Consider the following 15,535-nt stretch of genomic DNA (forward strand, 5'->3'; position numbering starts at 1 on the left):
AGCAAGGACCATGATCAAGCCGGAGCATCTTAATAAAAGAACAAATGTCAGAGTCAACGGCTCTTCCTCTCATCTTGCGGAAAAGCAAGCCAATTCAACATGCTCTTCCTTGCTGTGTTACTGTTCACCACTGTCCCTTTGGTGTCTTCCCAGTTCCTCAACCCGTCTCAGAGTAGGGAGCTTTGGAGAATTGGGCAGACACGGAAGGTTCAATACAACACTAAACTCGAGAAATACACCATTGCCCTTTGGCAACAGGCCATTGCAGGAGGTTCTGCGACTCTGGGACCGATCATTGTTGGTAAGAGTCGACAGAGTTGATTGTCTCACAAGGTCACGTCTAACTTCATTTCAGAAACAACAACAGGTCCAAAGAGAGAGTTTGAATGGAAGGTTGACCTCGAGGAACTGGACTTGGACGCCTCAAATGTCTTCTTCTTCTGGCTCTTCGAGGGAGACAAGTCCGTTCAAGGACAAGTGAAAAAAGGACAAGCCTTTTCTTCAGCTTTCTTCAACATCACTGACGAGCCCGAACCGAGCAGTTCATCCTCCATCAAGTCTTCGACAATCCGAACTTCGACTTCAGTCGCTTCCTCGTCCACATCGTCCACCACGTCGCTAGTCTCATCGACGACAGAAAATGAGCTGGCTACAACTACACCAGAAGCAGCTGCAACAACACAGGCGCGTATCTTGCCAACCGCGCAAGAGCCGGGGCCGACAGACAAGACAAAAGCAGGTGACGCTTCGACGAGCAACGTCCCAGAAGTCGTTGTTGCAGACCCAAACAGCCTTTCTGTTGGGGCGCAAGCGGGCATAGGTGTTGGGGTAGGGCTCGTCGGCGTGACCTGTGTTGTGTGCGTTCTGCTGTGGTACAGGTACCTCAAGAAGAAGCAACAGACAATTTCCGAACTCCATGGTAGCACGACCTTCCCACAACTGCCTGGATACTCGAGAAGCCACGAGGTTGGGGGTGAGGATCCGGAGTCCCCTGTGGATAAGCCAGGTTATTATGTGAACAAGAGGCCTGTGGAGATTGACTAAGGCTTCAGTGACAGAAGTTAATGTGGTTGGGGTTGTACAACACACTACGCTGGGCGTGTATTATTCATAGATGGCTTTCAAATGACAAATCTTTACAACTTTGGGCATCAGCTCAAGCTCAAGTCCAAGTCCATACACTACTTACTCTCCGTCGACTTCTTGTGCTCGGATACCCAACATCACCTGCCGGAAGTGGGGTCCATCTCGGCGGCATAAGAGAACACTGCCTGCTCAGAGGCGACTGATAGTTTTCAAAAATAATGAAGACCCGACTACTGTTGAATCGGGCCAGCCCCGAAATGGAAAAATGTAGGTTGCCCAACCAGATCAAGATCAAGTTCGCACCTGATTTGTGAAAGACCCAAACGGGTGTTGGTCTTAATCAAATCGGCCATGATATCTAGGCCGTCGACGTGCATCATTCTGCGCCCTACTCCTGTTTCCTGTTTGACTACCTAATAGTTGAATCAGTCAGTAAAGCGGCTTTACATCCGGACAACGGCTGTGGCGGAGCTGCCTGCCCTATTAAAGGGCGAAAATGTGAAGCCCGCTTCTGGCTTGGGCAGTCAGAGCGGAGTCTTGCCTGTCGCAGCTGTCGTCGGCGGAGCTTTTACCAACGAAGACCTTGAGGCTGCGAAGGCGGCATGTGACCCGGTGAAGCAGATTCTCTGGTTCAAAAAGGTCCCTGCTGGACCTGGTGCTCCTCCGGCGGAAGTTCTGGCAATAGGCAAGTTCTGGCAATAGGCATCTCGGAAAAGTTAAGCGAGGAGTTCAAGAACGGTCTGCCAGCACCTGGAGCTTACTGGTGGTGAAGCTTCTGGGTAATTGCGGTGTCACTGAACAACATTGAAAACATGACTGGCGATGAGGCAGTGAACCAGACATACTTTTTACAGTGCCCCAAGAAGAAATTAGATACGATTCACTCACTTGTAGTTGCTCTTGGGAAGAAAGTTGACCTGTGTTATCATTGAATGAATGACAAATTGTTCCAGCCGCAAGTGATCGTGAACTAGAGCGGGGGCAAACTCAATTGGACCTTTTCGTGTAAAGCGAAAAGTAGCGGTAATCTGCGAAGATAGACTTTGTCCAGGGCCCAATAACATTTTGCCCGCGCCCTGGCACCGGTATGAACGCACAGCTGCAAAGGCCAGAGAAATGTTGAAGATTTGGAGATACATGACAGGCTTATCCATGGGTATCACTGCAGTAGTCTGCGCATTATTCGCTCTCATAAACTATGCAAAAAGGCCCGAAAGGCAACTTGACTCGGTTCTCCCCCGCACGAAACGTGCGAAAAACGCACGAAGAAGATCAACGGAGCCCGGGCGCCACCGGCTTGGCATACGGGTTCGCTCCCACCGGCCCACGCCCACCGGCCCGCACCGGCCTACCTCCGACATTCAAGACCCGCTGCCGTCACTCATGCCACCACTGAAGAGGATTTCACAATTGGCGTGAGAATGATTTGATGAAAGAAACCGTCTAAATATCAACAAGTTCAGTCTCGCTCAATGAACCTGGACTGTTGACCATTTGGTTTTATTACCCGATCGCATGATTAGCTAGGCCTAGATCATTAGACCGCTAAAGAAACTTTGGGTTTCAACGCAACTCGGAACTCTCGGACGGGACTACTCCAGACTAATTCACGATTGCAGAGGTGCACTTAGCTTTGCTACTGCACATGGGAATTCAACATGCGATTCCCAGTACCCATGCCCATGCGTCTCATGGGTCGAAAAGATCTTATCACCCGATAAACACTGAAAGAAGGGTTGCGCTTGACTTACACCCTTGGATTAAATACGTGGTGGGAACGCTTTTCCTTACTGCGAGCTCCTAATTCTTTCCTTTTTGAAGGAATAATCGCTAAAAGATACTAAACTCCATCATGATATTGATACCGCTGGCAATCGTTCTCAGCGCGGTTGTGATATACGCTACAATTCGTGGGATATATCTCTTGTGGTTTCATCCATTATCAAAGTATCCTGGACCTAGGATCGCTGCCATATCCAATCTGTGGTACATATGCGCCTGGTATGCCTTCCTCCAGGACTCTATGTAGCATCAGAATACGGCTGACCAGGAGGGCTCGGCTAGGCTTTCCGGAAGATATCCTTGGATTATTGAACAGCAATTTCAGATTTACGGTATCAGATTACGCACCACCTCTCACGAAACACCATGCTAACTAGAACAGGCGATGTCGTTAGAATTGCGCCAAACGATTTGGTGTTTCGTACACCGCAGGCCTATAAAGACATTTATGGAAGCACCATAAGGCGACGAGAGATATTCGTCAAAACTGACATGCAAGACTTGTCGGAATTTACTGGATTTCCTGACCTTGGTGTCGCGGCTGAGAGGAACCCCGAAACTCATGCTCAAGTTGCGCGTGCACTGCAGCCATCCTTTAGCTCGCGCGTTCTCCATGGCTGTCATGATGTGATTCATCAGGTTGTTGACGAGTTTGTCACGCAGCTTGAGAGAAGAGGCGAAGTCAACTTGACAGAGGTAATTCCTCGAAGGTGACAACCACATAATTCGCACTGTTGACTTCAGCTAGTGGGTCGATTACTTCGCCCATGACATTTCCGGCGAGTTGGTATATAACAGGGAGGCGAAGATCATGAAGTCAGGTGAGGCCCAAGTTGACATCACGAGAAAACAGTTGGCTAACTAAAATTTCCAATCACAGGGGATCCAACACCGGATGTAATTGCATCCCGAAAAATGTCATATCTGGGAGCAGTGATCGTGGCATTGAAACGGTTCCCCCTCCTGAAGTTCCCTCTATTCGTTTGCTTGATTCCGTGGGCTTTAGCATCTGGCATATCCACCTTCGGCAAAATTGTCCAAGGGTACGCACGCGCGCGGATTGCAAAAGGTGGCAAAGTCCGGCATCTAGACCTCTTGGAGCCCATCATACCCCCTGAGGGGTCGATCGTATCTCAAGAAAGCAAGAAGCGCAGCGACGACTGGCTCGTTGCCCAAGCCAACTCACTCATGGCAGGAGCTTTAGGTCCGGTCACAAACGCCATTATTTCGTCGATTCTCCTCTTGTGCGATTCGCCAGATACAATGAAGCGATTACAGGAAGAGATTCGGACCACGTTCGAAAGCTACGACGACATCACAGTGGAGGCATGCCAGTCTGCGTGTCCTTACCTCAATGCCGTAATTGAGGAGGATTTGCGTCTCGTAACACCAGCACCGTTCGGCCTGCCAAGATACAGTCCAGGTGCAGATGTCGATAGTCATTTCGTACCTTCAGGGGTATGTCATCCGTATCCGTCCGTTTCAGAGTATGAGACTTACTGTGAACATAGGTCACTGTACAGACCTGCAACTTCGCAGCAGCTCGCAGCCCTGATTATTATTTCTTACCACGAGAGTTTCACCCGGAGAGATTCCTACAAGAAACTCATCAGTGGTATGATCGACGGTTCAGTAACGACACCAAGCACGCCGTCATGCCCTTTTCGATTGGCCCACGACGGTGCACTGGTGCAACTATTGCGTACACAGAGCTACGCCTTATACTTGCCAAGTTGGCATGGGCACTTGACGTAGAACTGTCTGCTTCGCGCAAGAAAGTGACCTGGGAAGACGACGTAAAGGTTTATGCAACATATCGCTTTCCAAATGTGTGGATCAAATGCCAGAAGGCAAAGTTGATACCTGTAGTTGCGTGACGAGACTCTAGTATTGTTCATCGTTGTCAGCATGGGCTTCTACTCGTTTCACAGCAGAGTAGGCTGTAGAGTGAGAGACTCGTAGTGGGTGGCAACACTTGAATGAAAACAAGAGCTTCGGCTTTCTAACCTGTCGTCTTTGCTTTCTCGAGACCGATTCGATATAAGAACTTTGTGATGTGGCGTATTGCAATTTGACCTCTGTACTGACTCATTATTTTCTGTGATGGATTTGTCACAAAATTACTGGAAGAAAGACTTCGAAATGTTCACAGCAGCGTCGCCCCCGACATCGGCAACCATGAAGCTTGCCCCTTTCCCGAAATGATTATCACTGATATTCGACCTCGATTTGCCCGCGTCGGACACACCTTCAATGCCAAGGTTTCCAACGAAGATCCGCGGCTCGTCTCCAGTTACGTTATTATGGAAACGCAATCTCTCACTTTGCTCATGAGGTCGCGGATGTGCCGAGTTACCTTGGTCGGGATTTGGTTGGTCTGATAGTCCTAAGGCAATAACATCGACAAAATCGAGTAGAAATGTGTCTGAATCTGATAAAGAATAATCAGCTCCCGTATATGTTGTAAGCCATGGGTTTATCTCAAACCCACCTGCCCTTCTCAAATCTCGATTTCGGAGTCTCTCTGCAAGCGTCAAGTTCAATCCCAGAACTTGCTTGACTTTGTTGTTTGTATCTTCAAGTATATTGAATGCAACACGATATCCTTCTTGGAGATTGCCAGACAGGCCAACATGGATGACGGATATACGTGTGTGTAGCTCGCTTCTGGCGTTATCAAGACGACTCAGAATGTCGGTCAAAGACTTGTCGTCAGCCTCTCCCGATTTCAAAGCATGAGCGATCTTGTGAGCGAGACCCCGCTGTCGTCTCTCGTGGATTTTGCTAAGCAATTCTCTAAAATCCAACGCAATGTTCTGTATGGTGCCGACCTGAGCATCAACTTCGAGAGTCTGGAGCTGAGGTTCGTACTGAACGAGGTTTAGCGTTTGGTAGACGGCGTCCAGAACAGAAGAAGCATCTGCCAGTATTCGCGGCGCCTCTACGATCCTCTGTGGAGTTTGTCGTACAGCTTGAATGATCTTGATGGTCGCACCTATGAGTCCGACGATGCTTGCCGTTGTGCCTATTGGTTCAGCCTGGAAATCTCAGCGGAGTTTCTCACACATGTAGCACCATAGAGTGAATTATTACCATCTTGATCCTGGGTTGAATTTGATTTTTAGCTTACACCGTGTCATTCGAGAAACATCGGTAGAAAGGCAATCGATGATGTGTTCACCGTTGGCACAGCCTCATCAGCTGTATCTGCAGCTGACCATCCATCCCGCTGCAGCCACGTCATTCTAGACGCCTGCTTTTCGGGACAAAGCTCTTCCGTCGCTTCAGTTTCTAGGCCTGATGCCTGATTAGCCAACGTTCATGGCAAACCCCTCTCGATAAATTTTGCGGTCGTAAATTGTACCTGCACCACTTTCGCCGCGATTAACGACACGGCAGACATGAAGCCATTGTGCTCCAGCGATATTCGTCATGGAAGACAGAACGCGCGAGAACTTTTCGCAACATGCACGGAGCAGCGAGCTGCGACCTGCATCGATCGTCGGATCTCAGTTTGGCGATGGAAATCATTTCTTTCTAGGTTCACTCAATATGCATCTCTCACCAGGCAAGTCCTTGATTCTACAACGCACCCACAAGAAATCTTGCCAACAGCCTAAATGCAGAACAGAAAATACCGTTTGTTGCGACTGCTAGGCGCTACCCACAGAGTCCCGAAGATTTCATCGCAAGCCTCCTAACCTATGATCCCCGAGATCGAAGGGATTATTTCGAACGCCCAAGTCCAAGACAGAAGAGTGGTTGCTTTTCTGCCATCAGTGACAAGAAGTGGTGGCAAGACAATGCGTTCGAAGATCATGTCAGCGATGGATCAATATTACATGACTGGCTGAACAGCGAGTCTAGTCAGTTTCTCTGGATAGAGGACGAGACATGCGCGGGTCATTCCTTGTTGGTTACAAAGCTCTTGGGCAAGGCAGAGGAAAGCACTCAACTACACGACTACATCATTACGTACGCCTTCTGCGATAAAAGACCCGACGGAACCGAAGAACCGAATCAATTTACCGTGGAGAATGTTCTTGCGGAGTTGATATACAATCTTCTTACCGCCAATGAGGATATATGGGAATTGGTCTTACCCCAGATACAAAATCTCTACGGCAATCGAATCAAACCGCGCGAAACACAAAGCTCACGATATACTGTCTTCGAGAAAGTACTCAGACATATCCTACGACTTTCAGGCCGTCAGAAAAAGTTCCTCATCTTAACCGACGCTTTAGACTGTCTCCCTGCTGACAGCTTGGCTAATGACGTTTCTTCATTCGTTCTGTTCATGGATTCCCTTGCAAGTGAGTTTCCCAATCTGAAGTGGGCGTTTAGCACGGGCAATGGTGGTCAGATGACGCAACTCGTCAACGAGCTGGACACGTCCGTTCAGAAACTCGTCATCGCACCTGGAGACGTAGCTGAGGCCTTCGATCTGGACCAAGAAGTACGACAAGTTGTGGACTTCGGCGCAGCTTTGCACGCATTCCATCTGCAGAGTGAAAAGAAAGCACAATCAGACAGTTTTGACTTATCTTGGTTTCGTCAATGCATTTCTACCAGATTCTGGTGGGAATCACAACCGCTTACCTGGAGTCAAGACAGCCGTCTGCTGTGGTATCGGAAGCGTGGCCCTGACTTTAAGCCAACCGCGAGCCCCTTAGGTTTTCATGTTGCAAACTTCAGACCCGAGGTCAAGGGTCAATCCTCAGTTGCAATTCACTTTTGTCTAAGCTCATTCCGGACCGATGAGCCCTGTACCATAAGGGTTTCGGGGAAAGACGAGGACGCAATACATCCTTCTCGAGTATTGTGGGCAGTCTTTGTTTTACTCGTCACCGCTCGTTATGACGCCAACTCCTCAACGATAAAAAACATCATGTCACTGTCGCATCCTTTAAGAGAGGACCTACGCAAACTCCGCGCACGGATGGATGTTTCAAGAGAGCCTCCAGAACATACAAAATCCCGTGTTGATGAAGGTTATGCCACCCTGAGGACAACAATGCAGAGGCTGCATCAACGAACCCAGGGTTTTGGAGACGATGAGCTGGAATGTTTAGGTCGTCTTATCGGCTTCCTGCTGAGAAATAGAGCAGCCAAGAAGAATGAGGTAATGCTGATATTGGACTGTGTGGAGATTGGAAAGGTGAAAGACGACAAGCGGTTTTTGACTTTGCTGGGGAAATTTGGGTTTGGGACCAGAATCCTGCTGTGCTCTAGTGCGCTTTGCCCAGGTTCCTGCGCCTGTCTCAAACCCTCATGCAAGCTTTCAAAGGGGTGGATAGACGAATCCACAGAATACAGAGGTTTGAAACTGCATTTGTACTCCTCCTGGAATATACGCAATTCTAACAACCCACAGAATGTCTTGAAACCCTACGCTTCAAAGGAATGCATCAAAGAAGAAGCGAAGTAGCTACTGTTTCCTAGCACGCCAATCTCTGGCTGTGGGATGCTAAAGAGTAGCAGGGTTGGGAGAGGGAAGGTGGAGTCCTTTGGGTATCCGGAAAGCCTGGAAGTGGAAAATCGGTTTTGGCCAGAATGATTCAGCAGCACTTTCAGAGAAGAGCAGAAGATGGGTTGAACGGCAAGTTAGCAAATACCTGCGATTGGTTCTATACATCGCAGGGCTCCGCCGAGGGCAGGCAGCATTCTGCAATGCTCAGAGCTGTCATTTCAGGAGTGCTAGCCGGAAACGAGGACATATTCCAACTGATACGCGAAGAACATCGCGAGTTGGTCAACGCATCCAACGGAACACCCATGTGGTGCGCAGCTCGGCTCATGTCTCTTTTCGAGAAGATATGTCGCTGGCATGATACACCAAATACGTTGGTTGTACTGGATGGCCTGGATGAGTCTCAAGAAGATTTCGAGTCCGAACTCAAACGATCATCTGTTCTGAGAATGTTTCGACAGCTGAGTTCATTACCCTCCTCTCCGCTCCGATGTATCCTGCTCAGTAGGCCAAATCCAGACATTGAGAAAGAACTCAAAACTTCACATAGGATTGTCATGCAACATCATAACCATGCCGATATATCGGCTTTGGTGGAGACTGGCATCAGTAAACTACGTGCCGCTGCGAGCCTCAATTCTTCGAATCATCTTGGCACTCACTGCCAACATGAAGGCTTGCCCCTGGGCCCGGTTGAAAAAAGCCTTGCAAAAGTCAGGAAATATCTCAACGACAATGCCTTCGGCGTAATTCTTTGGGTCGCATTAGTTCTCCAAGAACTTCAGCGGGAAATCGAGAATGATTTTGGTTTTACCTTGAACAACATCGAGGCTACCTTGAGCCACCTTCCTTTGGAACTGGAGAATTTGTACTCATATTCCCAGTCTCGCCACATTCTTGCATTCAAGAACTCGGAAAAGTGCTTGCACACAGCTAGAAGCTTATGGATGTGGATTCTCGGATCTCAGCGATGGGCGCCGTTGTCTCTCGGTCAACTCTGGGAGGCAATAGCAGTCACTCCGTGTCAAAAAAACCGACTTTCAGAACTCGCAACAACCGTCTCTCCCGAGGCAGTTTCAAAAAACACGATTCAAATTGCAGGGGACTGGGACAAGTTTCGTCGCATCATTGACCAATATTGCGGAATGCTGGTGGAAATATCTCCGACTGAAGATCACGGCCGCACCCACAGCGAGACGAAAATCCCGGGCGTCGCTTCGTCTACATGGATAGTACGGCTTGCTCATCAGACAGTCAACAACTTTTTCCAGAATCCCAAAAATTGCGGAGACCTCGATTTCGACATTGAGTACGCCCAAATGATGATCGTTACAACGTCATATTATTACCTGGGCGTTTCCCTGCCCCTGGGATCGACTGAGAATACATCACTTGGCATGGTTTCAGTCAATGCCGCAGTAAAGGATCTTTCGATGGCTGTCTGTAGGGGATCCGAAGGTGTGCCTCTGGAACTCTTGGCTACGAAAGACTACTTCAAGCTTCGCCCTCTTTCACGATTTGCCATACAAGTGGTAGGCTGTCAGTCCAAAGAACCAATCTTGAAAGTTTTGAAAGTCCCTGCAACCGCACACTTGAGTTCTGAGCAACTTTTCCTCCCCCATTGGCTTGCAGATCTCTGTTTCGTTCCATCTACCTCCGCGACAGACATTCAGCCCCTCATCTTGGAATTCTGCTTGAGCGGGAGTTTTGACGCCGTGTCATACACTGTTCGCCTGATTCGAAAGTACCAGCCTCAGTACTACAACGCGAGGCCACCTCGGAGTCTTCAGTATACTCGATATCATCAGATTTTGGGAGCAATCGTCGAAGCATTTGGATTCATGTGCCCCGAACTATTCCCCTGTCTCCTTTCCGTTGCAGGGAACCTATCTCGAGAGCCTTCACTTTATGATCTGCAGCACCGGATTGTTAAAGAAAAAAGGCCAGAGCCAGGATTTGAAAATATTAAGTCTGTTCTATACCTGAAAGAAGATCCAGGCCACAAGTGCGGGCGGTTGTGTCCTTCCGTAACGGCGACGCCCTCAGACGAAAAGACAAATCAGGTGGAGGGTGCACATATTGTCTTGGTACTGCAAGAAGTTGTTGAGTGGCTCAAACTGTTTCCAGAACCACCGGTATCAAGTCACAGTTTTCCACAAGACCCGCTTCCTGGGTTTTGACATTCACTGCACCCTGTCTTCTTTTGCTACCTAGGTAGGTAACAAACACGGTTCACTATAACCCGACATCCGTCAAAGTTTGCAAAACTGAATCCAATAGATTCAAACATATTCTGAACTGTCTGAACGCAACTAGAAAGCTAGTCTGGTACCTATCACATGCTATGCGCACGATTTCTTGGTGGCCTTCCCAGGCCCTATCTCATAAACTTGTTCTATATTTCATGTAGATGTTTGGGCTGATTTATGCAGAGTCGCTTCGAAGGAAGCGTCCCTTGATGTTCGTTTGTAGTTTTACCAATTCAACATGCCGATTTGGATGCCAAGACGAGGGCCTCAGCCGCAGTATCCAGATTGATAGACATCATCGCTAGAAGCTTCGCACTATCTCGGAATGGCCGTCTGTTGACCTGTCACTTGTAGGGCTGGGTCATGACCCCCACCTAGGTATGGATCAACCGCCCTTCCAGGGTGCTGTTTGGGAATAGCGGCATGTCAACGGGATCAGCCGCTGCCGAAAGATTGCGCGATAGACGATGAGCGAGGCAACACGAGCATCTTAGCGGGAGGAAAGGTAGTAGAATAGAATCTCAGCCCGCTTGATATTCTTATGCATCTTCTGTTTCTTCACTGTATGTTCCATTCTATCATCAATTTGCAACTGTGTGAATGGACCTCCTTGACCCGTTGTCTTGTAGTGTGTTGAAGCTACCACCTGCAGTTGGAAGACTTACGCCTCTTACGTCAGGCCGAATCGAACCCTTAGAATCATGTTGTCTTCATCGAAATCGTTACCAAGTTCACTACTGATAATATCGCGAAACCGAGACCGTAGAAAAGAGTATACGCCACCAAATCTGCGCGCGGTGGAGCTTGACGCTTCACCCTCAGCCCTGGCCTGAGATTCAGCTAATCAAGACGGTCTTTGTATATCGGACTGATGACTACGGTAGTCGGCACGCTAGAATACTGGAGATCCATCGGATACTGGCTTGACATGTCCCGAGACGAACGGGAACTGGTCCACAGGGGCATGCCGTCACTTGTCATGACTCTTGGTGCACAGACTCTCTGAAGGTCCCGGTGTTGGCGCGGTGCAACACACACAGGGAGAGGGAGCGAATGAATATACGCGTATCCTAGCAATGGGACCAGTGGGTTTCTTAACAAAGTTTAAGCTGTTAGTTGCCAGAATTCATCCCATTGTCTCTCTGGGCGGGGATCCACCTTAGATTGCTTCCCACTTCAGCTGTCACAGATTTAGAATGCCATCGATCATGACTCCAGTCGTACATTGACCAAAATCCTTCTTCGACTTTCACGTACACTGCTGTTCTTCGCATTAGCCTAGAGACAAGCAAGAAACAGCGCGAGAATTTCCGCATATATCCCGACTTGACTTCGCAGAATTCGTTCTTGAGTCAAAGCTGCATCCAATGTGTGAAGATGGATGCCCCCATCTGATTCCCTGAGTCACAAACCTGTCACTAACCTCTAAGTGAGTCGCCAGGCATGAATTGACTTCGGCGGGGCCGTCTCCCCATGTTCTAAAATCAGTACAGGATATTCTGGTTGTGTTCCTAATCCACAGAACCCCCGCACTACCCCTAAGAAACATTCTAACTGGATGAACTGCATAGTACTCTTGGCTAAAGAAGGCTAAGTTAGGGAAAACTACCCAGCCATCAAGGGCTCTGCCCAGTAGGATGCCCTGCTTCAGCGGATTACGACTTTAATGAGATTGCTTGTATGGTTGGCAACTCATGCTATCCATGGAGTATGTCATAGATGGCAATCAGTCGGTATATAACATTTGGACTCTGTTCGCATTTTAGAGTTATCTCGATGCCCCAAACACCCGTCACTCATTTCTTTTTACCTTCGAGCAGCTCTTGCGCAGCTACCACCTAATATCTGACCGTATTCAATCTTTCAGCTCAATATGCTTTTCCAACACCTTTGCGCTTTTCTGCTCGCGGTCATCCCGCTGACTTCCGCGGCAGTCATCCGTCCGTTCGCCGTGGGTACCCAGCAGGTCCAATCGACAACTAGTCGCTGACAAGAACACAGAAAAACAACGCCTACTGGGTGGACGTCACAAAGTCTCGAGGCGGCCAGGTGTGGGACTTTGCCGTCTACGGCGACGGCTACGCCAAGTTCGACGACGACGGCGACCGCAAGAACCTCGACTACGTGGAGGTCGACACCACGGCCAAGCGCCTGACCGTCCACAACGCCCAGAACGCGTACGACACCACCGACCCGCGCCTCAAGATGCGCGAGGTTCTTAAGGAGTGCTGGACGATGACGGGCCTCCAGCCCGCCGAGCTGCAGGAAGTGGCGGGCACCTGGATCCAAAACAAGGACATGAACAAGGCCCTCGCGGACTGCCGCACGGAGTTGAACAAGGGCCCCAGGGGGAATTTCGAGGTGTCGGCTACGGACGGCGGCAGCGCTCAGAAGGCATGCTGGGCCAGGCTCGGAAAGACCATCTTTGCCGCTTCCATCACGGGCGCTATTGCGGACTTCGACATCAACAAGAAACTTGTCAAGATGGAGGTGACAAACTCGTGGACAGGAGATGACCTCCTCTTTACTTTCTCTGCTTAATGGGTGATGGCGGACAACGTATAGCGACCCATAAAACAAGACCAAGAGGTCTGCGGTAGAGATTCCTGGAGCAGTTTTCAAGTAGTTGCAATATACCCAACAGACCCTTTCACTTGTATCCGCTGCTCGCATCATGATCTTTGTCTCCTTGTCGACGAAAAGACTGTCTTCTCATCAGAGCACTGTGGACATTGGCAAATCTTGCCTCGCTTATGTTTGTTGTCGCATTTGACGGCGACGAAGAAATACACCACGTCTGCGTGCCTGGAGTCATAGAGACAAAATATAAGAACAATGTTTTGAATATTTTTAAACTTGGTATCTTTACAACAACATTGCCACCGCCAAACCGAAGCCAACCAGGCTTCCCATAGCATCAACCCGAGCGCCAGCCGCAGTAGGCAGCGACGGCGTGCTCGTCGTCGTCGTTCCATTACGGCCACGAGTCCCGGTGGGAGCAGGAGGTGTCGGGGTCGACGTGTCAATCAATAAAGTTGTCGGCACGGTCATGACAGTAGTCGGAGGCAGAATAGCCGAGCCATCATCACTGGTAACCGGCGCCGCGCTGGGAGCCGAGGTAGGCGCCGAGTCCGGAGCGGAGATGGGGACGGATGCGGGCACTGAGCTCAGGGCCGCACTCGGCTTCGCAGAGGCTGCCGGCTTTGAAGGCTGGGCCGAGACAGGCGTGGTCACGTTCAGCTCGGTATTCCACGTCGCAAGGACGCACTGCTTCATGAGGTCGTTGTCTGTGTAGCTGTTGCCGGATTTCTTCGGCGTCAAGCTGAGGACGTAGTCGGTACCGAAGCTGCCGGCTGCCCACCCGACGAGGCCAATAAAGACGTCCGAGTTCTGGTTGATGAAGGTGTTCTGCGCGCAGAAAGCCGTGAAGCACTGATGTCCGTCAGCCCTATGCTCTCGGTTGCGTCGATCATACGGGAACATCATCTGAAACTTACCGAAGAATCACTTGAGGCTCCTGTCTCGCTGACCAGCCCCTTACGGCCCTTGGACCGCAGATACTCAGCAACGGTCCTGAAACTCTCCACGTTATCCGTCGTGCACGGCTTGTGCGTGCCGCTGTTGTCCTCGTCCAGGTACTTGTGCACGTCGATGATCAGATTATCGGTAGTTCCGTCGGGGTTCGTGATGGCCGTCAACGCATCCGCGCTGCCGCTGCTGACCAGGAACTCGGCCGAGTTGAAGTTTGTGCCGGGCAGCAGGATCATCTGCTTCGTCGCGCCGGCTCCGCGAATCGCCGTGACGACCTTCTGGCAAGTCGCCGCCCAGATCTTGACGTCGAGGTCGTGGGGCTCGTTCATGAGCTCGAAGACGACCTTCTCGTTGTCCTTGTACTTCGTCGCCAGCTGCGTCCACAGGGACACGAACTGGTCGTCCGTCGGTCCTCCCTGTCCGATGATGCCGCCGTTCCATCGCGCGAAGTTGTGGATGTCGAGCATACAGTAGGCGCCGGTCGCGAGGCACTTTTGCATTACTTGATCGTATTTGCCCAGGTTGCCAGCGTTGAGGGTGCCTCCGAGCTGGTTATTGACGAGGAACTGCCAGCCGACGGCTGAATGGTGTTAGTGGCATGATTATTTACGGCAGAATCGAGGGTGCATACGCAGGCGGAACATGTTGAGCTTGTCATCGTTGGCAAAGTGATTCATCTGACCCTCGCCATCACCGCCGCCGAGAGAGCTGAGAGGCAGCTGGGTCTTGCCGGTAGGGCAGCTTCCCTGTCATGGATCGTCAGCACCCATCATCAACACCAGCCCTGACATCATGACTTACATCGATCTCACAACCAAAGTCACCACCGGATATCGCAACTCCCTACAAGCCAAAGTATTAGCTGTCGTCCCATGTCTCGCAGATCATATGACTTGCCAAGAACTGCACCCTGGCGACCGCCGCCGCCGCCAACCCCAAAAGCGTGAATGTCTTCGAGACCATATTCGAACCTGAGCGAATGAAAAGAAGCGAATGTGAAAGTAGACGGTTACTGGGTAACCAAAAAGAAGGGATTCAATCCGAAGAATGAAAAGAAAAGAAACAGCGCGTGGCCTGGAAGAAGCGAAGGTACAGACGCAAAAGGGGCCTTGGTGTTGCAGCAAACTCCCAAAAGGAGAACCAGAGGTTGTTCGCAAACGGGACGGGCGGCGAGCCGCATTACATATTCCTCTCCTTGCCCCTCGGTGGGATGACCATGGAACACCCACGCATAAGAATCGATCACAGGGAAAATGCTCGTGCACCCAAGAATAGCAGCTTCCATACGACCATCATTTGCTGACGGGGGCGGCAGAGAGTGGATATTGTTGGCTCCTGTCCCCCAATCGTGCGCACCCGGGCTGAGCGAACAGAGAGAGAAAAGCCAAGCCCCAGGCATGCCATCTGATTGATG

The 15,535-nt window shown here is 50.2% G+C and overlaps 5 protein-coding genes across 5 annotated transcripts; 3 read left to right on the forward strand and 2 right to left on the reverse strand.

The window, feature by feature from the left end:
- Positions 1–99: 99 nt before the first annotated feature.
- On the forward strand, positions 100–644 carry CGGC5_v007285 (uncharacterized protein; the record flags this gene model as incomplete). Its single annotated transcript, XM_066151836.1, has 3 exons — positions 100–301; positions 356–477; positions 543–644. 3 exons carry the CDS (start codon positions 100–102, stop codon positions 642–644), a joined length of 426 nt encoding a protein of 141 aa, XP_066008702.1.
- A 2,716-nt stretch (positions 645–3,360) lies between these two features.
- BOA3-5 (Cytochrome P450 monooxygenase BOA3) lies at positions 3,361–4,745 on the forward strand (the record flags this gene model as incomplete). The annotated part of the gene is made up of 4 exons (XM_066151837.1): positions 3,361–3,564; positions 3,617–3,689; positions 3,749–4,326; positions 4,380–4,745. The coding sequence occupies 4 exons, from the start codon at positions 3,361–3,363 to the stop codon at positions 4,743–4,745; spliced, it is 1,221 nt and encodes a 406-aa protein (XP_066008703.1).
- Positions 4,746–4,988: 243 nt separating this feature from the next.
- Positions 4,989–5,964, reverse strand: CGGC5_v007287 (uncharacterized protein; the record flags this gene model as incomplete). Its single annotated transcript, XM_066151838.1, has 3 exons — positions 4,989–5,299; positions 5,360–5,906; positions 5,962–5,964. 3 exons carry the CDS (start codon positions 5,962–5,964, stop codon positions 4,989–4,991), a joined length of 861 nt encoding a protein of 286 aa, XP_066008704.1.
- Positions 5,965–12,463: 6,499 nt separating this feature from the next.
- CGGC5_v007288 (uncharacterized protein) lies at positions 12,464–13,131 on the forward strand (the record flags this gene model as incomplete). The annotated part of the gene is made up of 2 exons (XM_032035844.1): positions 12,464–12,541; positions 12,592–13,131. The coding sequence occupies 2 exons, from the start codon at positions 12,464–12,466 to the stop codon at positions 13,129–13,131; spliced, it is 618 nt and encodes a 205-aa protein (XP_031885237.1).
- Positions 13,132–13,455: 324 nt separating this feature from the next.
- egl2 (Endoglucanase EG-II) lies at positions 13,456–15,084 on the reverse strand (the record flags this gene model as incomplete). Its single annotated transcript, XM_066151839.1, has 5 exons — positions 13,456–14,022; positions 14,088–14,701; positions 14,753–14,867; positions 14,923–14,960; positions 15,015–15,084. The coding sequence occupies 5 exons, from the start codon at positions 15,082–15,084 to the stop codon at positions 13,456–13,458; spliced, it is 1,404 nt and encodes a 467-aa protein (XP_066008706.1).
- Between the last annotated feature and the right edge of the window lie 451 nt (positions 15,085–15,535).

This window comes from Colletotrichum fructicola (assembly GCF_000319635.2).
Source record: "Colletotrichum fructicola Nara gc5 chromosome Unknown KSG_Nara_v1_contig04, whole genome shotgun sequence".
NCBI lineage: Eukaryota > Fungi > Ascomycota > Sordariomycetes > Glomerellales > Glomerellaceae > Colletotrichum > Colletotrichum fructicola.